The following is a 27,896-nucleotide window of genomic DNA, read 5'->3' on the forward strand; positions in this document are numbered from 1 at the left end:
CGTGGGTGGCTGTGATAACCATAAAGACATAGCCAACATGTTTCAAAATCATTTTAGGATAAAGCCGAGACTGACCAGCGATGTGCAGGGTCTTGATGCTGCTGCCGACGTTGCGAGTCACCCTGTTCTTATTACAGCTAAGGATGTTGCCTCTGTAATTAATAAAATGACTCGGGGAAAATCTCCAGGGCACGACGGGTTAAGTATCGAGCACCTGCAACACGCTGGCCACCACATCCATCGGCTGTTGGCTATGCTTTTTACCCTTGGTTTGAGACACTCCTACTTGCCAGACGAGTTTTTGAAAACGGTTGTTGTACCGATAATAAAAAATAGAACCGGCGATGTGTCTGACATTAACAATTATAGGCCAATCTCTTTGGCCACAATTGCAGCGAAGGTTCTTGACGGTGTGCTTGAACGTCACCTCAGTAGACATGCAGTGTTAGATGATAGACAATTTGGTTTTCGTGCGGGTCTGTCTACTGAGAGTGCTATTTTGGTTCTGAAGCACACCGTCAGGTACTACACTGACAGGAAGACCCCCGTGTGCGCTGCTTTTCTCGATCTTTCGAAAGCATTCGACCTAGTGTCGTATGAAAAACTATGGGAGAAGTTGCAGAAGGCGGGTCTTCCTCAAGAACTGATAAGGCTGTTAAAATATTGGTACAACAATCAGTATAACTTTGTGAGGTGGGGGATGTCGGTCTCGGAAGGTTATAGAGCTCAATGCGGAGTCAGGCAAGGGGGACTTACATCTCCACTACTGTTCAACATTTATGTTAATCAGCTGATTGTCGAGCTCAGCAGCACTATGGTTGGCTGTTCGATCGGTGGCAAAATGATAAACAACATAAGTTACGCCGACGACATGGTGCTGTTGAGCCCGTCGATCAGTGCTATGAATAAATTGTTGAAGGTGTGTGACACGTATGCGGAGTCTCACGGGCTCATCTATAATATTAAAAAAAGCGAGATACTCATCTTTCGAGCTGGTAATAAGACCCTACCAATAGTTGAGCCGGTGACACTCGGCGGTGTTGCCTTGAACAGAGTGTCCAGTTTTAAATACCTGGGACATGTAATTACCGAGACTCTAAAGGACGATGCGGATATTGAAAGGGAACGCAGGGCACTGGCAGTAAGAGCTAATATGTTGATTCGCAGGTTTGCGCGTTGTACAGTGGAGGTCAAGAAAACATTGTTCATGTCGTATTGCCAATCATTCTACACGTGCAGCCTGTGGATCAATTATACGAAGCGCGCTTACAGTGCTCTGCGTGTCCAGTTCAATAACGGCTTCAGGATGCTGTTGGGGCTACCACGCTTTTGCAGTGCGTCAGGCATGTTTGCGCAAGCACGACTGGACGATTTTCATGCCATAATGAGGAAAAGAATCGCCTCTCAAATGTATCGCCTGCGGGGTAGCACCAACAGCTTGCTGGTAGATATAGCTGAGAGATGGGACTGTCCGTTTTATAGTCACTGGGCGTCTGCTCATCGTCCTGTGTACCAAGACCCCAAATGATGATTTTTTTTTTTTTTTTTTTTTTTTTTTTTTTTTTTTTTTTTTTTTTTTTTTTTTTTTTTTTTTTTTTTTTTTTTTTTTTGAAACTGTGAGACCTAGGTTAAGATCTACTAACACTAGTAATGTAAGTCTGTAAATATGTAACTAAAATCTATGGGCAAACTGGCCTGAAATAAAGAATTTTATTTATTATTATTATAAAATCGCATGCGCGTTCGCTCGCCGTCTAATTCAGCGCTAATACTGCGTATCATTCTTATGACTTCAATAACAATTGACTAAAATTGATTCATAACATAGGTACATTGATAATTATTCACTTCAATAATATTCAAAATCACTCGACTTGGTAGCCGTGTTTTGTTGTATTTTCTCCCTAGTGTACGGGCCATCTGAAATGAAAACATATCAACTGATTACTTAATCACATTAATTGAAATCAAAAACAATCGGGAAACAAATAAGTGTATACTTATTAAACCTGTATACTTATTACCTGTATAGGTAAACAGTTAAATTTATTTAATTGCATCTTACACAACAGTTGCATAAAGGGTCTTCTTCTTCTTCTCGTGTCGATGGTTTCGTATTTCATATTATGCGGGACCAGAAGGTAGCGACGCTTAACGCCCTGTCTGTTGCGTCCCGTAGATCTTGCATGTGTGAGGGTTCGCTGGGCAGGACAGCATGTGTATCATCGTTTGGGGAGCCGTGCTACATACGCATAGAGTATCCGACCCATTCAGGCTGCCCCACCTTACCAAGTTCTCTTTGCTGCGGCCAACTTGGGAACGCAGTCTATTTAAGGCTTTCCAGATCGGCCATGGTTGTTTATGCCCAACCGGGAGCGTTTCGGCAGGACGGACGTAGTCATCGGGAGGTGCGCGACTACTTTGCCATTGTGCCAGGCGGTTTTCGGGTGGCGGAACACTGATAGCGGTATAGTGCACCGCATAAAGCTCTTTCGGCTCTTTAGTCGCGGCGGTGGTAGCTTGTGACCGTGGAGAGGGTGTCTTGGGTCTTGCTCTTGCTTCAGTTTTTCAACAGCGCAGGCTACCTCCCTGCGGGTCTCCGGGGGCGCTATACCTGCCAAGGGGTAGAGCTTACTGAGTGGTGTTGGTTTCAGACAACCGGTGATTATGCGACAGGTGTCGTTGAGTGCTGCAGAAACTTGTCCTGCATGGGGGGAGCGGTGCCACACCGGGCATGCGTATTCACCCGCCGAATAGCAGAGTGCCAGGCCAGTTGTGCGGAGTGTGTTTGCAGAGGCGCCCCAGTGCGTTGAAGTAAGTTTCCTCAGCAGGTTATTTCGTGTTGTGACCTTTAGACGTGTTTTTTGGCAGTGGCTCTTAAAAGAAAGAGTTCTATCGAGAGAAATTCCCAGGTACTTCGGGTTCGGGCAATGCTCAATGTCAACGCCGTCCCAGATTATGTTGAGTGGTCTATTTGCGTCCCGATTTCGCAGGTGGAATGCGCACGACTGTGTTTTTGTAGGGTTCTGTTTTAGGCAGTTGGCTTTGTAGTACCTGGACAAACCGTCCAAGGCCGTTGACAGTGTTATTTCAGTATCCTCGAAGTTTTTACTTTGAACCGCTATTGCCAGATCATCCGCGTACGCAAACCGCCGAGTTCTGGGCGTGACTGGCTGATCGTTAGTGTATATATTGAATAGGATCGGGGCCAGCACACTTCCCTGAGGGAGACCGTTTTTTTGTGGGCGCCAGCGGCTTTTTCCTGATTGCAGGTGGACTTGGAATCTACGATTGTGGAGTAGTTCGCGAAGAATGTTTATGAAGCCCATGTCCCCAGTCATACCGCCAACCTTAGAAAGTAGTCGTTGTATGTTCACCGTGTCATAGGCAGCCGTTAGGTCCACAAAGACTACGCCCGTCACCAATCCGATCTCGAAACCATCCTCTATGTGCTATGTGAGTTTCAGGGTTTGGCTGGTACAGGACTTTCCCGGCCGGAAACCAGCTTGCTCTGGAATTAGGAGCGGGTCAATGACGGGAGCAAGGCGATTTAGCAGCAGGCGTTCGAACAACTTATAGGTGTGACACAGTAGGGAAATGGGACGGTAACTTTTTGCATCCGATGGATCCTTTCCAGGCTTGAGAAGAGCGATGACTTTGGACTTGTGCCATGCCTTTGGTATCTTGACCGGAGACTGGCAGTTGTTATATAAGTTCAGGAGCCAGTTCGCGGCTTTCGGCCCAAGGTGTTTAATCTGTTCTACTGTCAGGTCGTCGACGCCTGCAGCTTTCCCATTCTTCAAGCTATTAATTGCGGTCGCGAGCTCGTAGTGGGTAAAAGGCTTACTAAGATCGGTGCGATTCTGTTGCTCTGCGGCTATTGGAGTCAGTTTTGGCATCCGATCATTAGATTTGCCGTTGAGCAAGAGTTGGGTTGCTAGTTGATTAGCTGTGACTTGGCCAGGGTTCGTTGGTGACGGTGGTTCACCTGTAAGCTTTCGCAAGTTTGACCACGCTTTCTTGCTGTTATGAGTCATGTCTGTGTTGATCATTGCTTCGCACCATCTTGCCCTTCGGCCTGTCGCTATTTCCCGCATCAGGTGCTCCCCAGCCAATACAGTGTCCTCCGAGAATGGGTCGTTGCAGTACAGGGATTCGTATGTCTTGAGGAGTTCAACGGAGGTCGGGTCGAGTCCTGGAATGTGGCGGGTGCGACATCCTCTTGGTATAAACCGGCATGACATGTTCCTGACGATCTTGATGAAATTGTCGTATTCCGACGCCACTGGTGGCAGACCATCCAGGTTCTTATCCAAGCAGCTAGAGAACTCATTCCAGTCTGCCTTTAGGAAGTTAAAGCGACGGCGAAATGGGACTATAACGGGTTGCACATTCGCTTGGATTCAGCACATTAGGGGTCTGTGTTGCGTTCTCGGAATCAGTTTACAGACTGTCTTAGTGCACTGTGAGCTTATCCCTTCACTCGTGAAAATTAAATCAGGGTTGTAGCCCCGTTTCCAGCGCCCGCTGTTGAAGGAGGAAGGTAGTTTGGGGTTGTGCAGGAGTGTCAGCCCGTTCGCTTCTGCCCACGCCTCCACTTTTTCACCATCTGGGTTTGAGTCTCGGTAGCCCCACGTAGTACTGTGACTGTTAAAGTCGCCCATGATAATTGTCGGCCGTTGGTCGCCTAGCGGGGTTACGTCCCAAGGCTGGAAAGTCTGTGGAGGCGGCTTATAGACTGAAGTAATCGTACATTGACCAATGTCTATGGTTATGAGCTCCATAGTTTCCCTCAGGACACAAGAAGAAGAAGTAATCCGGGTGTCCGGTCTTGTAAAAATCGCGCTGCCGTGTTTTGCATGCGGAATTTCAGCTGTGAGTATCAGTCCGGGTATATGCGGCCGTTGATGGCCTGTGTCACGGTGGGTTTCTTGAATGCATAAAACGTGGCACTGTGTCTCGCGGCACATTTCGGACAGAAGTTGTGCTTTGTCATCCGAGAAGCCCTCTATGTTTATAGAGACGACAGTCAGGGCTGGCGCTGAAAAGTGCCTTTTTTGATCGCATGTATTTTTCGCATTAGAACTTGTTGAAACCATCGTGGTGGAAGGATTTGCCGGTCAGCACAAGTGTTGACCGTTGCCCAGGGTGCATAAAGGGTGTTTACGGTTCATACAAATTTCGTTTATCTGGACGACCCTTATACAGGGTTCTATTTGAGCACTTAGCCATACGGTAATATAAGTTGCGAAAAGTCCCCAAAAAAACCTTAGTGAAATCAAAATTTGAATTTTCTTTATAACCTGTATATAAATAGACAGAATAGATAGACAGTTCTCAGGTTTTTGTACAAAATGCCAATAAATATTGATAGCACACAGCACACCCTAGATCTTACCTATTTGGACCCATTGGTTGGAGGGTTTTCCGGCGTCGCTCCTGGCCGCGACGATGGCTTCGCGCAGCGCGAAAACAACGGCCACTGACATGCAGATCGGGGGCTCGCCGATTGCTAGAAAATTGTTAATAATGTAGGTACATATTGTGTTAAGTTAAATGGAAAGAAGGTGGGAAGAACATGCCTATCAAAGCTATACGTATAACATCCGCATGTTCTTCTATGCGTATTTAAGCATTACACCAGAAAATCAACGTAGGTATTTTGGGCCCGGCAGTACCTACGCTTCTCTTTGGAATTTGGTGAGAATTCTAGAATGCTGAGTTTTGACTCACCCTGTTTAAGCAATGGAATAGCACCATACCAGAAATTATGTTTTTCTGATTAAAATAGTTAATATAATTTTTGAGTAAATCATATTCAACATCTATCATTTATAGCTGGGTATACGTACATTTAGCGCCAAGGATTCTAGGCTCAGAGTAAGACTTATTCCGGAAATACACCCGGAAGTCCTGCGGGATATCCCTGGCCTGTGGCACATGGTAGTTCCAGGTCCGGTCCGTGAGAACCTCGCCGGTGCGAGGGTCGATCACCAGCTGTTCGCACGTCCAGTAGCCTAGGCCCATGATGAAGGCTCCTTCGACCTTATATTATAAATTATTTTGACAATAAGGGTACAGAAAATGAAGGAGCATTATCAAAAAATCTCATTATCAAAGGTATATGGGTCACTCGCGGTTTTCAATTCGAAGATTACTCGACATGGTTCCATCCATGTTGAGAAGTTCCAACAGGAGCCACACGCGTTGGCGGGCCAACACAGACGGAGGGATTTTACGTCTTCTGTTAAAAAACGCGAGTAAATCGTTTAAATATATTCAATATGCTGTCTGAAGAAACAAAACGAAAAATCTTGAATGGGTCTTACTTGTCCGACATCAATCTCAGGGCTGACGCTCTGTCCAGCATCTTCCAACACATCGACGCGTATCACCTCCCACTCTCCAGTCAGGATGTCCACCTCCACCTCTGCCAGCGTCACACCATACACGTCCACTTTCTGCGTGTCAGCTATCGTAACAAATCCATGCGTCTGCAAGTCCACGTTGGCGTTAAATGCTGCCTTGACCAACGCCTCCCACGTCGCACTCGGGTTATCTTTTCTTATAGGCGCCAACCGGACTAAGAGCTCCTCACAACACCGCTGAACACCTATCCCAATATTTATAGACGTCAAACTACCCCCAGATATAAACCCATTAGGATTTATTATAGTATTATTCCCCTTGATTTGTATCTTATCAATCGATATTCCTAGAAAATATGCAGCGATTTGAACAGCTTTCGTATTCAGACCTTGGCCCATTTCTATTCCGCCATGAGTTAGAGTAACACTTCCATCGTCATGGTAAACTGAGAGGGTTAAATCAAAATATTGTCCACCGAAAGGCTGCCATCTCAGAAGGGAAAATTTCAAGCCTCTCTTCTTCCACCTGTTTTGACTGTTAAACTTATCAACGAACGCTCTTCTTTCATCATATTGTCCGTCTGCTTTTATCCGGTCTACTTGTTCTCTCACATCAGTATAGGCAGGGTCTAGATTTCGCAGTCGTACTTCTAAAGGGTCTTGTGATAACTCGTATGCGATGCGCTCCAAGATGAATTCAGCTGAAGCAATAGCTTCCAGAGTTCCTGCAACACAGAAAAAGAACTGTAGGTATTGTAAATTGTAAAAGATTCATTTATTTCAGTATTTAATGCTATAAATGCATTCTCTATTATTACCAGTCAACCTTCGGTCAAAGCAGAAAACCTTTCAAATAGTATAACACAAAAAAGAGGCACCTAGCCAAGTAAGGTAAGGTAATCAAATAAAAATCATTTTGGTTTAAGGAACACAACACCAATATTATCATTCAAAACTTATCATTTAGTAAAAAAAGAATATAAAGCCATTAAAAACGTAAAATGAGAGTATGTCGACGGAATCATAGATAAATATAGTAAGACAAGGGTGCTCACTCCATACATCAGTTCAGACTATTAATTTCAGTGTCTACATCTAGTATCGAGTAGCGGAACTATCAGTACTGCTACTTGACAATAGATGTATGTAGCACCGACCGGAAAGTCTTATCTCAACAGCAGAAGTCTTTTTAGTACTAATACTGATGTATGGAGTGAGCAATCTATGTATTTTTTTCTCTATGACGGAATGAAAGTTATTAGAGATGGCAAGAAGAGCGCACATCGGAATATAAAGGAAAAATAAATGAATAAGTACGTACGTCGTTTTGTATCAAACTCGCACGGCAATTGCGAAAGACAAAACACATGGACTTATATATAGGTGGAACACTATTATATAGGAGCCACATTCTGAAGTAGTATACGATGATGAGTAGAAAGATGAAATCCAAGTATACTTTCGCTACTCTTACCCGGTGCCCGGCACCACGTATTGCTCGCAGTGTCCGTAGTCACATTGAACACCTTATAGTCGAACCGCGCCTTCTCATAGCAGTTGTTAAAGACGTCCACCGTCGCCAAGAACAGGGGCTCGTCGACGACGTAGCCGTGGTCCATGTAGAGGTTCTCGTTGCAGTATTGGATTCTGCCAGTAGCATCTACCGCTACCTAAAAGAAAAACCAGGCATGACATAAATTACGAAAAGAGAATAACAGTAAACAATAGTGAGTAAATACTAGAGTTAACGAACTAAAGGTCAGTTTTTAATCACACGAATCGAAGGTTTTTCTCCACAAAGCATGCTCGCATATTGGGCTCTCACCAGATGGGTGGATGATATTAGAGGTTCAGCAAATTAATCAGAGCAGGATGCTATAGAGTCGCCTCCCCATGGCGTTTCTCCATGTAGTTAATTATAACTAGATCCTACAAGGACACCAACCTCATAATATAATCAGTAGAACATGGTATTTGCGTTCCCACAATGTGACTTATGTGACTCTGTGTAGTAAGCAATATAAATATCCTAGTAGGCCGATTCAGATTTAGTAGACAAACCTCATATTCAGTAGAACATGGCAGCCGCTTCCCCACAGCGTGGCTCTGCGTAGTGAGAGGTAGTAATATCCTACATGGACGGTTCAGCTTTTGTGTAACCAGTGCGCTTGCTACCGCCGCCTGGTTTCCTCGGGATATCTTTATCCCGTACGCACCGCCCAAGCGACGTACGTGTACGTCTATTCTGGAAGCATTTTATAATTTTATTACATGTGTTAAGGGGACGTCTTACCACTTTCATATTAATTGTCACTGTGACAAAGTACGAAATAGTACTGAAATTAAATTATTTGACTGTACTAATTTAACGCAGACGAAGACAGTGGCGGGTAGAAACTAGTTTCTAATAAAAATACATTTATTTAGCGGTAAAAGCGTGCGTCTTTCAATCAAGAGGTCACGGGTTCAAATCCCGGTTCGTACCAATGAGTTTTGCGGAACTGACATATACAATATATCATTTGATATTTAGTAGCCGCTTATCAACAGAGCTCGGCGGGGGTGAGCTATTCTCCTTATAATATGACGTAAGACTTGTCAAATTATAAGGTAAATAGCTCACCCCCGCCGAACTCTGCTTATCAATGAAGGAAACATCGTGAGGAAATAGGACTAATCCCAGTATGGCCTATAGTTCCTTCTAGGTTGGAAGGTCTGAATTGATGGCAGTCGTTTTCGTAAAAGCTAGTGCATAGGTACGCTAATTCTTGTGATTAGTTGCCAAGTGGACTCCAGGGTCCCACGAGCTGTGGCATTAAGCCAGGATAAACGCGAGTAAGAGACGAGAGAGAACTTACTTATTTTCCGGTATCTTGAGAGCCCGCGATATCATGTACTGCACCCCGTCCATATGCTGCGAAGTGCAATGCACCTCCAAGCCCTCCTCCGTCGGCTTCGCCACACTCACTAGCACTTCCATACAAAAGTGCGTCTGTTGGTATATCGTCTCCTCACCCTTTATTACTTTAGTAACATCGGATCCTTTACTGGTAGCCGGGACTGCTTGTCCCAATTTAGTTCTGTTCGTGTCTTTCTTCGCAACTTTTATGTCAATTACTGGTTTCGTAACATTCTTGTATCTGACTTGAACAAGTTTGGCGGCGTATTCTGCAATAGTTCTAGTTTCAGCTACAAGGATTCCAATGACTTGGCCGTTGTATTTGACGGGACCAGAGCAGAATAGCTCTTCTTGGGCGAGGAAGAAAGGGTTGTCTCCTGGAGTGAAGGAATTGACGCCTGGAATGTCTTTTGCTGAGTAGAATGCTACTACGCCTGGATGATGCTGTAATAAAGATCAAAAGTGCTCAGCTGCTTATCTCCATAGTTGAAGAATTTTATTAATTCGAGCGATTGAACCAATTGCCAGCCAAGTACGTTATTTAATTCTGGGATAGTACAACAATTTTAACGACAGTAAATTGTAAAAGCAGATTGTTAGCATAGAAGAGTAACTTACCAACGCTTCACTGGCATCAATTTGGTCAACCTCGCCAACTGGGATTCTGGCCAGAACAAATGCTCCAAATACTTCTCGCGGGAGGGCCGGCAGGTCTTCTGTGTACGGTGCTTCACCAGCGCACTGGATCTAGTTATAAATGAATAAATAATAAAATAAATATTTGGAGACAATCTTACACGGTTACACGGAACACCATAGATGGTGCAGGTTGGTGTGCAGGCAGACCGAAAATGAAATGCCGGGACGAGTGGCGGACGGGATTGGCAGGAAAGTACAAACGACAGGATCGAGTGGAGGAAATGACGGGAGGACCATGCCCAGCAGTGGGACACCAAACCAAGTAAATAAAAAAACCTTACACGGTGATCTGTGCCCCAAAACTAAGCAAAGCTTGTAGTATGGGTACTTACCAGGCAAAGATAGGCAATGCCTATTAGGCATATTTACTTAAATAGATAAATACATACTTAGATTTTTTATTTCTTCTTGATCTGTTTTGTTTGTTAATGTGATAAAAAAAATAAACGAAAGCAATAAATACATTTGGTAGAACTGTAGAACTGTAACTTACCAGTGCCTCAACCTTCTCAATAGGCTGGTTGAGGGGCCACAACGTGGGGTTTGTGGTGAAAGTCTGCCGTCCATCAGAGACGGGACGCGTTTTGCTAAGGACGATCCCACCAGAAGCGTATTTAGGGGACACGATGTTACCAGGGCATAGTGACAGAAGACCCTGTTGATAAAAATCAGGAAAAAATTAATCAGGTCAGATTCATCAGAAACAAACCTTAGTTTTCTAAAGTACTTCCTTATAGAGGTGAAGTGAATGATATTTTTGTTAAATTTTCCTCAAGTTTCCTAAGTTTTAAGGCAGTTTCATTGTACCTTTGAACGACGATAAAGTCATACAAATACGAGGCAAATCTCGATGAAAAATTCAATGAAAAACCGAAATCCAATCCCTTGCCAGCCATGAACAAAATCCGATGGAAAGCCAGCGCTGCTTTCCTACAAGCTAACACCGTGCTGAGAATCATGTCGTGGTGTTCATAATTTTTGTCTTTTAGATGTAGGTAAGTTAAATCACACTATCGTCAGGTTTTATTTAGACACTGTATAAAAATGTCGTATTTTATTAATTTATTATTAATATTATTTCAAAAGGGTACAATATGTTCCAATGTAAGATATAAGGAACGATCCTATCATTTTGTTATCTTACCTTATAAAACAGATTCACAGCAAGGTCTCTCCTATAGTTGGCCGAAGGTTCCGGAGGATTGTCCACGACCACCAGCTCCTGAATGAGGACCTTGATGGCGCTCTGCAGGGTGTCGTTGGAGAACAACTGTCTTCCAAGGAGAAACCTTAAAGAAAGAAATATTCGAAGCAATTATTAACGAAATAATGAATCAATGTGGGGAAGACAGACATACAAAATTTATCACTGGGAAGACTGTAAAAGGGCAAGTCTTTGTATACCTCAACTATAGGGTGTCTTGTGTTTATATATAAAGGAAGAGCTTCACTTCATCTGCTATACCGAACTTATGTAAGTGAAGTATGTGCACAAACACAAGACTTAAGGGGACGGTATATGACGTTTTCGATTTAGAGCTCACTTTGTGCAATCAATTTGTTCAAGAAATGTTTAATAACTGCATTAAATTATACGTAAATTTGTTCACGAAGAAGCCGTGTACCGGCTCTTCACGGCATAATATTTTTTATTTGCTGTAATTCTCTACAAATCGACACTAAAAGTATCCAAAAATCAAAATATGGAGTTCCGTTTGAGCAACACGCATTACAGTTTTGCCTTTAACAGTAATTGAGTTGTTGTGTGATTTTGAAAGCTAGATAACTAAACTAACAAATTATTATCCACTTATATTTTTACTCACAAATACAACACAGAAATTCAATCCCAAATGTAAACTTTCGTACAATTTCCATACATTGACGACATCACTCAAAATTCTTCTTCGAGTCAGATGGCCGCTGGCCTTGGATCGAAGCAGACGTGTACTTCGTCGTAGCTCGTTTTTGACATTATTTAGACATTTCATCATATACGCATACGAAAATGTATACCAGTAGATAAATTGTATTTCAAAAATTAGGGTAAATTAATTTATTTAAAATTTGATTTGTTGTTATTTACAGGTCGTAACGATCGAAAACAGCAGTAAACTATCCTAAAACAAAACGATTACAATTGAATTTAAGTAACTTGTTCCTTCAAAACCCGCTTAAAATGAAAAAAGTTTAAAGACTCGTTTTACTGATTGGGATTGATTTTCATTATGCTGGTATCAATTTTGCGTCATTAAAAAAAAGTATATGACTTCTGTACGTCAATGACATTTGATGTCAATTGTAATCTTGTATTTACGTTAGAGAATATTATATATTCATTTAAATATTACTTACCTATTAATACGAAGTGTAATTCGTTTAATACCTGAAAGTCTTAGTGTCTACACCTACTTTGTTGCCGTTCGTTCCGTCTATATGTGTGCGATTACGTGCTGTTCTCAATAATCAAGAAACAAGCCATAATCTTCAAGAATAAAATAACAGCAAGACCAGCATTTAGTACTAACTAGTTTTTGCGGATTTGGAGACAAGAGATGAAGCTTACAGGCTAATACCGCTGCGGTCTGGTTATTGTTATGTGTATATATCGAGTATTATATAAATTTACTATAAAATAACAATGTTTTATTTCAATGACATTATGTGCGTAGGTATGTATGTTTCGGTGATTATAAGAATTTTGTCCACACAATAATTGTGCAAAGCAGAGACTGCATCATGCTTTCTTTACGGTATAAGCGGTATGGTACCGTTATTATTTATCAATACCGGTTCGTTTTGAAGGTAAAACTATACCGGTTGAAATACAAAGTACGGTACCGGTATAAAATTACAGCAGGGACAACCATTTTTATAGGTGTACAGTCAGCTGCAGAGAAAAGGTACGACCAGATAGATAATTGTATGCAGGGGTGGTACCTTTTCTCTGCAGCTAGCTCTACCTAAACCATCATTGACCGAGCGTTGGCGAAGGTATCCGTTTCAACTTGGGCAAAAATGCTTTCGTATGTCCGAATTCTTCTCCTTTGCATATCACATTTCTCAACTGATTCTCGTGAAAATTCGGTAGTCCGATATAATTATTCGGTTTCTTTTTTTTTTGAACAATTTAAAATAGGCAGAAATTGTCATAAAGGACTTAAGCGCCAGTAGGGTCTGTGACACTTAAGACCACTGCGATTATTAGGTACTTACTGGCCCCTATTTCACCACGACCACGGTGACAGGTGCGACAGTTGTCGACATCACTGTTGCTGACGTCACAGGCCTCCATAGGCTACGGTAACCGCTTACCATCGGACGGGCGATGTGCTTGTTTGCCACCAACATTTTAATAAATAAATAAACTCCATTATATTGCCACTAAAAATTCTTATTTTGCGAAGCTAATGACAATTGTCACAAGAAACACGGCAACTGTATCGAAATTGCGACACAGAACTCATTTCCTGTCAAGACTTACCGAAAATTCTTTTTGCGAGAGAAATGTCTGTTTTATCCGATATAATAAAGTTTTTTTTAATAATAGGTACAATGACGGTGGCAAACACGAATACGGCCCGCCCGATGGTAAGCGGTAACTGTATTATTAAATTGTACAACGGGACTTAATCGCGTATCTAAGTTTTAAGATTTACCTCCGACGTTTCGAGGACGGCGTTGTCCCCGTGGTCTCGGAGAAGACTGGCTCAAGTTGACATCAGCATCTTCTAACCGCGCGAGTTTTTCGAACTACCCGCACTTGGTCTTGTTTATCCGCTTGAACGTTTTGCGGTTCCGTTGTACAATTTAATAATGTGTAAAAATCGTGAAAGTTTAAATCAGTGTTAGCGGTAACTGTAGTCCATGGATGCCTATGGCGTCAATAACAGTGATGTTTTTGTCGTACCTGTCACCGTGGTGAAATAGGGGCCAGATTACGCCGCGCCGCGTGGAACGTGAGGTGCATTGGGGTAAATGCATACCATTCACTCAAGGAAAATAATCTCCCCTATAAGATCACTCGTGTGTCTGCCATTTTGTTAAAGCCAATTTTCACCGTAACTACTGAACTAGTTCAATTGAAATTTAGTACACATATGTCAAGTAAGGAAGTAGTAAGTCGGTGATCCGAAGATGAGTAACGTAAATAAATGAACTTTTAACTTTGCGGCGATTTTTGGTATCATGTGACATATCAGATATAATACATAATTATAAGTAGGTGAGCAAAAATGTACCATAACCTAACTCAGAATTGTATTACATAAATACATATACAAAAAATAGTTCAACGCCAAAAGATTAATGGAAGACCTATGTCCTATAATAGGTGAGTTGGTCTTAAACAAAAAATATGCAATAAAAATGTGTAACTGTGGAACCCATAGTGAATCCTACTCGTACATGATCGGTTTTTATATTATGTACCTATAAGATATTTTCTACTTTATACTTTATAAGTGTACCTACATAATATTTACTTATAAGCAGTTGTCACGTAAAATATTTGTAGATTTTTTTGGAAGTATGTGTCACATCATCATCATCTTCCTCGCGTTGTCCCGGCATTTTGACACGGCTCATGGAAGCCTGGGGTCCGCTTGGCAATTAATCCCATAAATTGGCGTGGGCACTAATTTTTATGAAAGCGACTGCCATCTGACCTTCCAACCCATAGGGGTAAACTAGGCTCTTATTGGGATTAGTCCGGTTTTCTCACGATGTTTTCCTTCACCGAAAAGCGACTGGTAAATATCAAATGATATTTCGTACATAAGTTCCGAAAAACTCATTGGTACGAGCCGGAATTGCAATTCGCACGCTCTTACCGCTAGGCCTCCAGCGATTTTTTTGAAGTATGTATAGCACAAAAAAAATATTTAGAAATGTAACATTTAAGGTAGGTAATTAAAATACGGTATAAACATTATTGGAGAAGACTTGGAGGAAGTGTCATAGGGATCTACATTCGATGCGTGGAAAACAAGTTCTTTTGTCTAATTATAATCCATCGGCAATCACGCGAGCGCATAAAACGAAAATCATTTTTTTTTCACTCCCTAAAACTCCCTTAACCTAATAACAGTAAAACAAAAAATAAAATATAGAGGGTTACCAACCAGCCAAAAAATTATAAGTAGATATATGCACTTATCCCAACGCACCTCACGTTCTACTCTGCACGGGGTTCATTGCCGCTCCTACCGCCGTAAGTAACTATCAACACCTACATTATCAAGATCTACATTATCAACAATTTCAAATTGTCTTTTTTGATTTGTCATCATAATCGCCATGCATGTTCGCTTTTTGGATAGTATGTATTTAAGTTTAGTATTTAGTGCATTAGTGCATAGCATAATATTTATGTTTAAAACTTAAAAATGAGCGCGATCTCGCCAACAAACTGCAATCGCAGTTTGGCGAGGAATATAAATTGTTAAAAATTGTTGTGTACTTTGTGATAAATAAATAAAAAAAAAAAAAGGCTACGATCGAAGATAATCGCTTCAGCACTGAAATAATACCGGTGGAATACCGGTATAATATTTTTTATTTTAATTGTATTAATTTAATAGTGAAAGAAAAGGCGAATATACCACATAAAAGTAAATCGGTAAAGATATTAGAGGTACATTAGCCAACACTGTTTCCATATATTTTCAAATTTTATTTTGTCCGCCTTAATTAAATTTTGCACCCTGCCGGAACTTTATTTATTTAAATTCTCATTTAATTGATTTTGAGCCTTATGAAAAGTCGTATAGAGTAGTAAATAAAATTTTACATCTGACTTAATGACATCTGGTTTTATTCGGTTTAACTTTAGAAAACGCGTATCTCGACAAAGCCATAATGTAGAAAATTGTCAACAACCAAATGAATTATTAGAATTTAAATACGTCACGTGTGACATGAACAGACAAGGAAAGCAAGATTAAATGTATTGTTTCTCTTTCTTCTTTCAATGGAACGCTTTTCCTAAAAGGAGGCCACTAAACTCAAAACGCTATCTTAAAAAAAACTTGATGGGTCAGTGACCTGTCCCAGTAAAGTGAGGTAGTGTGCGTGAAGTGCGCTTGTGTGTGAAATGGGGTAAATTGACAGAATCTGAAAATTTACCCACCTCTACCGTCACCTTAAGAGTCTGTGCGGAAATCGTAGTCGTAATAGAATGTAGGTATTGGTTCCCTTCTTCCCTTATATTCCACGACTGACTCTAAAAGCGATGAAAAAGCTTGTAAATGATATTCACTTGTAGACGGACTTCTCCACATTGACCTCAAGTTTGTATAAATAAGAACAACATTACTATCGACACAATCCTCACTGGTGAAACAATACTTATGTAATTTAGGTTAGGTTTTGTCGTTGTAATTAACCTTAGTCCAAAGACATGGGTCTATCTACATCTAAAAGCAGGGTCTTACGTCGTTATTCATAAACGTCTGCTAAGTTAATCAGCTGATGATATTAGTCGTTTGTCCCTCTCTATGGCATAACGACAAAAGACGATCATCAACTGAAGAAGTTAGCAGTCGTTTATGTATAACGCGACTAATTACCTCTCAGTATTCTTGGCGTGGATAAAGTGCGGAGAAAGCCCTCCGAAGACCATACGAGCTAGACACACATGGTCTTGCGGTGCGCAGAACTTGTATAGGAACGCAGCGTTGACAATGGCGTGGGCGTTTTGGGCGCGAGGCATTATCTGTAAAAGAAGTTACATAATTATAAGGGTACAGTCGCCATCAGATATATCAGAGCGGCCAAGGTGCTCACAAATATCTGAAAACGTTTCTATCGTCAAGGCGTTAGAGAGCGTATTCAAGCCGCTCCGATATATCTGATGGCGACTGTATGATAAGGGTAGGTACCTACACCGTCCAATCTGAAGTGTGTTTCGGAAGCGTCCGTGCAGTCGCCTCACTTTCCGTATTATTTCGAATTGAGCCTTTTACCACAGTTTAAGATTTTTTGGAGCAACAGAGAGGCTTCTGCGTAACTCCCTACGACGGCTACGACCTTAAGCAAGTAAACATGTCGATTTTCATGAATCGATACGTCTCTTATTAAGGATGGCTCACGCTAGAACGGTCCGGGTCCGGGCCCAAGCGTGCGACACTACAGTTTGTCTATAGACAACATCACGTGATCATCGAACACCCGTCATGGAAAACGAATCGTCGTATACTTGTTTTATAGTTGGTCAAGCCAATTTGTCAGTAAATAAGAACAAAGAAACTATACTCATCCTTTTCTTTTGGGTGCTAGTACTAGTGTAAGACAACGATAGTATGATTCTTTTCGTCTATGTTTGAAATTAGACAGTCCTTTGACAAACTTTATTTTCCAGTCGTCATGTCGCGCCGCAACAAAATGAGCACTAGCCATAGAATGGGGACCTAGGTCATTTAGGTACCTTAAACGACACGAATTTGTATGATCGGCTGAGAGGTGGGAACAGGACGTTCAAGATGACCTTCCCTCTCATATCCACTCGGAGAAACGCTTCCGGCGTCACCGTTATGTGCGCTCCGTAATGGTCCACTGAAATTAAAACATATTAAAATTTCATGTGAATCGTAAATTCATGTTGCAAAAGATGTTAAATAGGCTAAGTGCAGTTTTATTATTAACCGTTTAACCGCCAGCATTTTTTGATCGAGCGTGCTCGTATCGCCACCGATAGTAATTGTACCACGCAGAGTTAGGTTGGCATAGTTACGGGAGTTATAAATGTGCTGTAAAAACCAAATCAGGTCTTTGTCTTATTTATCAGACTGTGTAGTGAAATATATCAGACTCTGGCAGTTAAAGGGTTAAGGGAGAAAAGATGTAGATCATTTTGTTAAAAATATTTACGAGACCACTTCGCCATTTGAAGTTTTATCAGAAATTCAATACAGTACAGTCGGCCTGATTAAAACTTTAAGATACGTCAAACATTTGCTAAAGATACGATATGGATCCGATATTTAAAGTTCGAATCAGGCCGAATGTCGCTAATGCGCGCTAATATTTTACGAAATAAGAAAACAATACTTACCAATAGTAAGGTATGCACCAACAGTTTCAAGCAAAAGGAATACATCTGATTGGAATTCATTGTGTTGATGCTTTATCATTAAATTGCCGGCGATTGTTCCCAACTGAAATAAATTACATACTAGGTATAAAGACATTCTGTAAGGACCGGTAATACAGACGGACTGCTACCTGACTGCAACTTGTTGGGGAACTGCAGTCGCTTTGCAGTTCATCTGTATCGGCCGTAAAGCTGTACCTTCTGTTCTGTCCCAAAAACACTTCTTGTAGTACTAGTTACTATACTTATAGTACCTACTTAATTATAAGTTCTACATTTCTTTACGCTTCTCACTGCACCAAGGAGGCATTAAGTCCCCTTTTGTACTTTTTTGTTTAACAATAAAGTTCACAGTCGTAATAGTCCCTAAAACATTCAACTAAAAATTTCTATAAAAAAAAACGGTCATTGATCGACAGTGCATAGATTTCGCTTACATTTCTAAGGAGTCTATGCAATCAACACCGGCTCTGTTATCACGGCCGGGTCAAAAATGTTCGGAAAAATTACCGTCTTTTCCGTGGACATTACGAGAGTTAACAACTTGATTAAATTATTCTAAGACTTTTATCACTAATTCAAAGAAGCATTTTAACATGCTGATAAGAATAAAGTACGAAAATTTATTTATTTTATGATGTCCACAGGAAAGTCGCATAACCTATGTACGCATAAATGGTAGTGTTGAGTTCTTGGAATCCTGGACACTTCTAATATCAATAAGACCTTTAAAACTTATTTTGGATTCACTTACATTTCTAACAGGTATATGCGCAACCAACATCAAATGCTCCCTCAACTTCTCCAGATACCAGAAGGAGTCCACAGAATGTTCCAGCTGTTGGAATATGTCCATGGTCTCAGTCAGGGTGTTGCCGGCACCCAGCACCAGGTTTTGGTCGAAATGGTAGCCCTTAAGCTCCTGGACGTTGCTGATGTCTATGAGGATCCGAGGATATTCGTCTATGGGGTAGGCTCCTAAAACCACAAAGGTTATTAGACTTACAGGCCTGAACTATTCGGCTAACTAATTTTATTTATTTAATCTTTATTGTTCAATACATGAAGGTACAAATGGCGGACTTCATGCCTTAAGGCATTCTCTACCACTAATATGGTAGCTGGCAGCCGAATAGATCAGGGTGCTTAAACAAGATACACCGTAGCGAACGAAACGGTAATCTCTCTCTATGACTCTTCCATATTGGTGCAACAACTTTGGTGGAACTTGAAGTCGCAGGATCAATTCAAAGTCCATGGCAATGATTTTCTGGAAAGCTTTGTAATAAACTCGTCTGATTACCTATACAACTTCATAGGTTTTTGCTAAAATTGAAAACATTGAATATTTTATAATGAAATTGTTGGTAGATCATAACCATGCCTACATATACCATGTCCTAATGAAAAAGTATGTTAATCCTTTTTAATTGTAAAAGATAACATGTTATTTATATTTACTCAAAAACATGATGTTGATAATGCGTATGATTAGAAGATATCTAAGCCTTGACATAGTTCCCTTACACATGTCAAAATATTGAAACATTTGAAACCAACTAACGTCTCCAAAGTCTTACTAAAACAATGAAACAAAAAATTAAGCAATCATCACGGTTTTTTTACTACAGATTTTATTTAACTAGTAGTTCGCCCCGAACTGAGAACTCGCGGTTAAAGATCGCGTGGATTTATTGCAAGGTCTGTGGAGCCCTTAACTGATTGATTTAAGCAAAGAGTAGTATGTATAATATAGTTGGCCAAGCAGATCTTGTCAGTAGAAAAAATGTAGGCGCGAAGGGATATGGTCTCATAGAAAATTTGAGTTTCGCGCCTTTTTCTACTGACAAGATTTGCTTTTTTGCATCAATTTTGAAGCGCCATTTACAAGTTTAGCGTTAAGTAATATAGATGGCGCTATTTTTTCGAATAAAGGGCTTCGTATACGGCTGTCCCTCCCCTGGATTTAAGTCACCATCATAGAGATTAAAATAAACTGTATCTGTGCTAAGCCGAAATATTTCCTGTCAAATGTCAAATACATATATTATGTTTATTCTATTTTATTTTTATCTTGCTAATTATTTCAAAATGGTAAATTTAAAAACGATATTATAAAAGTGTAAGTCGAGCACTTTCATTTGATACTAAACTCGACCATGTTTTTTGCAAAAAAATGACCAGAATAGCAAGACCTCTCACAAACAGCTTTTTGGCCTTCTAAGCTCTTCTAGCTCAATAACCTCTTGATCGGGCCTGCTCATAATTTAATGACTAAAATATAATGCCCTCGACTACACGTTTACCCAATTTCATTTAAATTAGAACAAATTTACTTAAGTTATTGAGTATCAAACTATCTTCTGACAGTTCAGCTTAAAAACATCGAAATGCCGAGACGTGCCGCTAGCCAGCCGCGTGTTCCAAGTCGAATGTAAGAACTTCGCTTCGCTTCGCTCGCTCGTTCGACTATGAAGTATGTACCGCTTTTTAGCGATAAGATCGCCTGTTGTTTACCTCTTCTTGATTTTCTGTACTCTTTGTAAATTAAAATATTTTCTGAATATAATTTAATTTGTTCTAATACGTATCTTTGACATTTTAATGATCTAAGTACCTTTAGCAGTGTTTCCAGCAACGAACATGTAACAATCGTCTCCCTTCCTCTGCAGCACTTCAAATACATCAGCAATGAACTGCACCCTGAACCAGGACTTGCCGTCTTTCAGCTTGATCTCTATTCTTTCAGGTAATTTCACGTCTTCGGCCTCCACTAGGCACCAGTCGCTTTCGCTGCACTTGCTTTTGACGATACAAAAGAAAATACATTAAACACTTTTGTTAAGACGAAAGGGAACAAAGTCACATAGGTAAATTGTGTAAAAATATATTGCATACTTTAAATATCCAGGGAGCAATATAGCCCCCTTTTTGGAAAAACACACTTCTATTGCTACCGAGTACCGAGTATGCAGATCGAAAAATGTTGACAATATTGGGTCTAAATTACGTGACCCTTTCAAATAGCAATATAAACAAACTAAGCCAAGGCCCAAGGCATCATCAGATGTTGCTTCGTCAAAACTGCTCTATCTCCAGAACGATAAGGTTCTCTTTATTTTGCAGGCAACTTTGGGCTTAAGGTACCTTTTGCGGCATGTTTCACCACTTTTCTTGCAAATGGTGAGTTCTTCTATGTCAAGTATTTCCTCCTTGGGTGCGTCGCTGGCGAACTTCTTGAAGGCCTCCAGGATGGGTCGGTAGCCGGTGCACCTGCAGATGTTGCTGCCTAAAGACTGCTCTATCTCCAGCATAGTCAGCTTCTCTTTACTCTGCAGGAGGCTAGAAAAAAGTTTATGACAAGCAATTTAAGAGGCCTTATTCCTTAGAGCGTTCACCGATTTCACGAAATAACACTCGATAGATGGCGTTGGCGCTCGGTACGCGAGCGCCGGCAAAGTTAAGCGCGTTTCAACGCAGGCGAGAATAATATTGATACTTTTCAATTTAATTGCAAAGTAACATTATTTTTAGCGTTATATTGGCACTCTTTATTTTATTTTATAAGCATGGTAGTAGTCAATAGAGTGTATGTGTTGGGATAATATATAACCAGAGGCGAGTAAATAATAACAATATTTACCTCTGGCATGGAATTATTGTGACAATCACTCTTCTTATGAATAAGGTGTATTCGGGTATTTCCGAATGAACGAATAGTGGCGGATAATTCCGAAAGCTGACTCTTACTACAACGGAATATGAGTGATTTTACAATGATTTTCGGAATTACCCGAATAAACCTTACTACTAATATTCGTCATTGTAGTAGTGTTGTATTTTCAAACTTCTTTAGCGGCGCACTTTTTGAGGTGGGGAAAAAATGTTAAACTCGCGACAGATCACGTGACCGTAAGACGGACACGTGACCTGATCAAAAAACTGTTACAATGTTATTGAGTTTTTCTTTATTGATTTAAATGCCATCTAGTGAGTTTCCTTCTAACCGGTATTAATATAACTCGAGTACCAACAGTGATGTGCTTAGGGGTTTCAAGTAATGCGACGAAATAACGCTAGATGGCATTAACATCAATTATACATAGTGCTGCAGACATTTTGCACTAGTCATTGAGTTTTCACTTCTGCCGGCACTCCCGGAGTGCAACCCGTTGTTTTTTTTTACAAACCATGAGTTTTGTTTACATTTTTGCTGCCCACAAATTGTCGTCTTTTTGTACTATTTCTGTTTTTAGGGGAAAGTCGGGGCCCGTCCATACTGCAAATAAACATGTTTCTTTATTTGTGATATGCAACTGGCCCTATCTGTTATAACCAGTCATTGTTTTTATTTAAATCCATGATACCGTTGACTACATTCCACATTTTTTTTTTGTTTGATGGCCTCGTCGGGGTCAATACCGAAATCCGATTATTTATATTATGCCATCTTCGCTCCACTCCATTACGAGTAAGATACCCTGGACAGAGGGCCTACCGCGAACCACGTTCGACGTGTTACCTCCCTGTCACACTTACGTACGAATTTACAAGTGCGACAGAGAGGCAACACGTCGAACGTGGTTCGCGGTAGGCGCTCAGGCCTATGGAACTCTCCGCGCGAGCACGGATTTATACCTACGAATCTCTTCCCGTTCACGGTAGAAAATCAAGCTAGTTGGTCGCCGGCGCTCGAATATGCCAAAATGTATGCGAAATAAACGTCTTCTTCACGAACAAATAACACATGTTGTAGTGTGGAATTGTGGATGGATGCAGAAACAAAAAAAAAACTAATAAAAAAATCCGTGTTTGCTCTACCGATTGATAGGAAAAGTAACTATTAGACGTTCTCAATATAAGTACTTATACCAATTTTTTTTACGATAGTCGCAAGCTACGTAGTACGCCGTTTTATAAACCGCGTAGTGTTTACGCGGTTTATAAAACGGCGTAAACACTACTGTTACTGTAGGGAGATATAACCTTTTAAAATATTTCGCAGTCACTCATCATAATAAATAATAAAATAAGGAAAAACCCTAACTTAAGACAAAAGATAAATAAAGAGAATAATAAAATAAATTTATAAGTAATTAATAATGATAAAAGGAATATTATAATTATTAATTACTTATTGCAACTTATCTTGCTCATAGTTATTTTACAATTAATAAAACTTATATTTGTACCTTAGGTAAGTAGGTAGGTATCTTTCATACAATCTATAGTTTAGGTAAGTAGGTAGGTACTTATTTGTAAAATAATTTCTAAGCGTCGGCAACCCTAGCTTTGTGCCGGTGCGCGCGGTGCGGGGAGCGGTGCGTTGAAGGTCATTCCATTGTATTTTTGTGTAGGTATTAAAACGGTAGGCATTTGAGTTTTCTTTGAGAGATAAGTATCTGTTCGTAAGAACTATAATATAGCCCTGTGCCCTGGACCTCATCTAGATCGATGGTACTCGTCAGGGCAAAGCTATTGAGCCCAAACACGATATAGTTATGATGAGTAGAGGAGTTCTGGTGACCAACTCTTGACTCCATTATGAGAACCTGGACCTCATCTAGATAGATGGTGCTCGTCAAGGCAAATCGAATGCGCCCAAACACGATGGAGTTATGATAAGTAGATTAGGAGTTCTGGTGACCAACTCCTGACTCCATCATGAGACCCTGGACCTCCTCAAGATATATAGTGCTCGTCAGGGCAAATCTAATGAGCCCAAACACGATGGAGTGATAATATGTAGATTAGGAGTTCTGGTGACCAACTCCTGACTCCATCATGAGAACCTGGACCTCATCTAGAACGAAGGTGCTCGTCGAGGCAAATCTATTGAGCCCAAACACGATGGAGTTATGATGAGTAGATTAGGAGTTCGGTGACCAACTCCTGACTCCATCATGAGAACCTGGACATTATCCAGGTCGTCCGGGTATAATAATAATGCAAAACCTAACCAGTATTCAAGTAACACTGAAAACCTATCACCTAGCGAGAGTCTGTTGTTGAAATTAAATATGGTGTAAAAAATGTACTTATTTGTATCAAGATTTTCTAGTCGCTGTATACAGCACTTCTCGGAACTCTCTGGCTGTTTACGAACGCACGATAGTCACCGAACGCCTGACGATCGAGCACAGGTCCGTCCCCTAAGCCGCCTCGGCGGAGAATGAGCGCGCGGCGTCGGTGCAGCGTGATTTATACGTGTTTTAAAATAATATAAATTTACGGCAAGGTAGGTCCTATAGTTATGATTATTTTTTTATGGGTTAACGTATAGTTATAGTTTGCTATAATATTATTTTTAGGGCAAAATAATAGTACAATTTGCGATAAAAAAATATAATGTAACCCTGTTTTCACCCAAAAAATGAAGAAAGTTCGGAAGGTTAAATATCCATTTTTTTTAATGAATCTTTGATTTTCAATAGTCTTAGCCGCTCGTAAAAGATATGGTGAATTCAATTGTAATCATTTCTGTATCAAATGATTCTTGTTTACTGCAAAATTGAGAACCGAAACGACAGTTCTCACTGCAAATTTTGAAAAAGCCTCCCAAGAAAACTCATTTATTTTAGGTTTAAAAAGAGAAAATGTCAACTTGAACGGTCTTACTTGCTAGTTTAAGAAATGATTATTTAAGTACGTTATCAGTTTTTGAATGAATACTAATAGTTATGTCGTAATCTTGAATGAAAAAGGTAACAGATTGCAAAAAACGCTCGCTTGTAGGACTAAGGACTCTTAAATCTGCAGTATTAAATTACCAGAAAATTATATTCAGCTTTACGGTTGTTTTGGTTAAAAACATAAATGGCTTTTCTGCCATAGAACCATGAAATATACCTTAATTTATAACAAGTGTTAAAGTTATGTAACGACGACCTGGTAATTTAAAGAAATATACTTTCCTATCTGATTTGGATGCCAATTTATTTTTAGATATTGGTTAAAATAATAATAATACAAACTGACCAACCAAGGTGACCGAATGCTCTAGAGTCTAGACTGCATCATATAAATAATATCATTATAATATTTACTAGACTCTGCCGGATTTAACAACAGAGGCAAAAGTTTGAGTCATAAATAACTAAACTAACAATTCGCGTTACGAAACGGGAACATTATTCTACCTTGACCAGAGAAAAACGTTTTTACAATCCGTCTTTGAACTTTAATAACTACGTGCAAGTCGTGCAACTTTAACTATTATATCTACAAAATTGTAGTAATCGGGCGCTGATACATAATGCATGGAACGGTCAATAGAGGAATCATCTCGCTGTCTTGCTTGAAGAACCGTTAGTAACTGACCAATTTTAGGTCTTACTGCAACCATATAAGGTCCACCGATGGTCCATTTCACTTTGTGTTTTGTGCAATGTCGAACCGATTTGAGGATAATGCCTAATCGGCGTACAGTTACATGGTTTGGTTAGTAATTAGGTGGTTTATTGGAATCGCGTGTTCGTATAAAATAATAAACTATTTTTTTGAGCATTTACATAAATACTCATATTACATACTTACAAATAATTTGTGAGGTAACCGGTGAAAAAAGTTTGTTTATGGTTTAATTAGCATACATATAGCATAAACTCATTTTTTTAGGGTTCCGTACCCAAAGGGTAAAAACGGGACCCTATTACTAAGACTCCGCTGTCCGTCCGTCCGTCTGTCACCAGGCTGTATCTTACGAACCGTGATAGCTAGACAGTTGAAATTTTCACAGATGATGTATTTCTGTTGCCGCTATAACAACAAATACTAAAAACAGAATAAAATAAAGATTCAAGTGGGGCGAAACGTGATTTTTGACCGAATTTAAGCAACGTCGTCGTTTTTTTGCTTGTTTTGCTCTATTTTTTGTTGATGGTGCGGAACCCTCCGTGCGCGAGTCCGACTCGCACTTAGCCGGTTTTTTATTTAATACTAGCTTCCATTCGCGACTTCGGCTGCATGCAATGATGTTGATGATGATTACTCTATGTTCTTCACCGGGCCTCAAACTATGTCTATACCTTATTAAATTATACAACGGGACTTAATCGCGTATCTAAGTTTTAAGATTTACCTCCGACGTTTCGAGGACGGCGTTGTCCCCGTGGTCTCGGAGAAGACTCATGTATGTCTATACCTACCAAATTTTATCTAAATTGATGACTGGAGTGCTTTGAAGAGGCAAGACAGACAGACGAATAGACTTTCGCATTTATAATATAAAGTAGGAATATAATCATAATCATAATCGTTTATTGCAGCCATGGTATTATCATAATCGTTTATTGCAAAACTAGGCATTACTAATTAAGTCATGCTTATCTTATACTTTTATTTTGGAACAGAAACACTTGTGCGTATGTCTGATAAAATAAACACGACATTACGAAAGACACTTAATTTGCATTTTATTAAACAGCCGGTTCTTATCACGTAGGTATTTGACATACCTACATCCACGACTGTAGCGAAAGTTGTATGGTATTGTTTCAAAATAGAAGTAATATTTCATTATATATTTAAATACGAATAAGTCGGTATAAACAAAGTGTTAGATAATGATTTGGATATCCACTGGAAACAGGGCCACAATTTTATAGTGTGGTGTCAATTTTTCTTGTCAAAGAGATCAAAGCTCTCTGTCAAAGAGATCAAAGACAACTAAAAGTTAACACCGATCACTGTAAGGCTATTTCCTGGAAATGGTGAAACCCTTACCCATACATGGCCATGACCCACCCCGGCGAGCAGTACCCGCATTGGGTGCCGTTGAGCTTAGCGAGGGCTTTCTGCAGCGGGTGGTAGCCCTTCAGACGGTTGCCGATGTCCTCGATGGTGGTTATCTCCCAATCTTGGCAGGATGTGACCGATACGAGACACTGTGAACCAATACAATGTGTTTTTTTCATAGTTTCTCGTACTGCATATAAAAAAGGTACTTAACTGAAGGTCCATCCGATGACCATCAGATGAATCGCTTGTTTACCACTGACGTGGTATAAACAAATTAACTGTTTCTTTGTGTATCACAGACGTATCCAATGTTTTGTTTTGGAACTTGATAATGAACACAAAATGAAGCTATTGGCGTACAGTTATAACAAATAATCTTCGTGAAAATAAACAAACAATCTGCATAATGACGTCGCAAGCATTCGAGAGGTCTTACGAACCTACTAAAAATATATCAAATTAACGGACCCAAATTAGTACCCTGAGGTACCCCTGCTACAATTTTATAAATTTTAGTTAATATACCTGTATTATTTATTACCCTGTATTATTTATTAACAATAGTCTTAAGTTATGCTTTAATTGTAAATATACACTAACACTTTTATGGGCTTTGCCTGAAATAAATGAATGATGATATACCTCTTTATATTGTGGCAGTGTCTTTCTTTATCAAATATTACGTTTTTATTTAAACTTTAAGATTAGTAAGTATTTTGCAAAGAAGCCAATCATGTTATACGCATTCAAAAGCCTGTGACGAATCAACAAGAACTTATAATAAGGAAACATTGCATACAGAGTTGACAGCATGTGGTCGCTCGCCAGGTCTAGCAGCAGCGACGACGCATGCGCCACAGCCGCCCTCGCGACACATGTACTTTGTGCTGCGCAGATCATTGCTCACGCGCAAGTACTCCAGCAGGGACAGGTCGGAGCTGATCTCGCATCCCACTGAGGTGACAAAATGTTCAGGTGTTTTATTGATAGTCTTCTTAGTTCTGGGGCTCGTTTCTCAAAAGCTTGTAACTTGTAATACAAGCGGATGTCACTTTTTGACAGCTTTTGTTAGAAAGGGACTTCCACTTGTATTACACGT

The 27,896-nt window shown here is 40.2% G+C and overlaps 1 protein-coding gene across 1 annotated transcript; it reads right to left on the bottom strand.

The window, feature by feature from the left end:
- Positions 1 to 1,841: 1,841 nt before the first annotated feature.
- LOC134653366 (xanthine dehydrogenase-like) lies at positions 1,842 to 27,750 on the bottom strand. The gene is made up of 18 exons (XM_063508703.1): positions 27,597 to 27,750; positions 26,783 to 26,943; positions 21,206 to 21,400; positions 20,676 to 20,860; positions 18,813 to 19,036; positions 18,020 to 18,122; positions 17,393 to 17,520; positions 16,536 to 16,681; positions 11,111 to 11,255; positions 10,460 to 10,621; positions 9,886 to 10,014; positions 9,227 to 9,711; positions 8,430 to 8,613; positions 7,843 to 8,038; positions 6,330 to 7,093; positions 5,853 to 6,045; positions 5,399 to 5,512; positions 1,842 to 1,920 (listed from the first exon to the last, which is right to left on the bottom strand). Exons 1-18 carry the CDS (start codon positions 27,672 to 27,674, stop codon positions 1,850 to 1,852), a joined length of 3,663 nt encoding a protein of 1,220 aa, XP_063364773.1. The 5' UTR covers positions 27,675 to 27,750; the 3' UTR covers positions 1,842 to 1,849.
- Positions 27,751 to 27,896: the final 146 nt, after the last annotated feature.

This window comes from Cydia amplana, chromosome 13 (genome assembly GCF_948474715.1).
Source record: "Cydia amplana chromosome 13, ilCydAmpl1.1, whole genome shotgun sequence".
In the NCBI taxonomy this organism is placed as follows: domain Eukaryota; kingdom Metazoa; phylum Arthropoda; class Insecta; order Lepidoptera; family Tortricidae; genus Cydia; species Cydia amplana.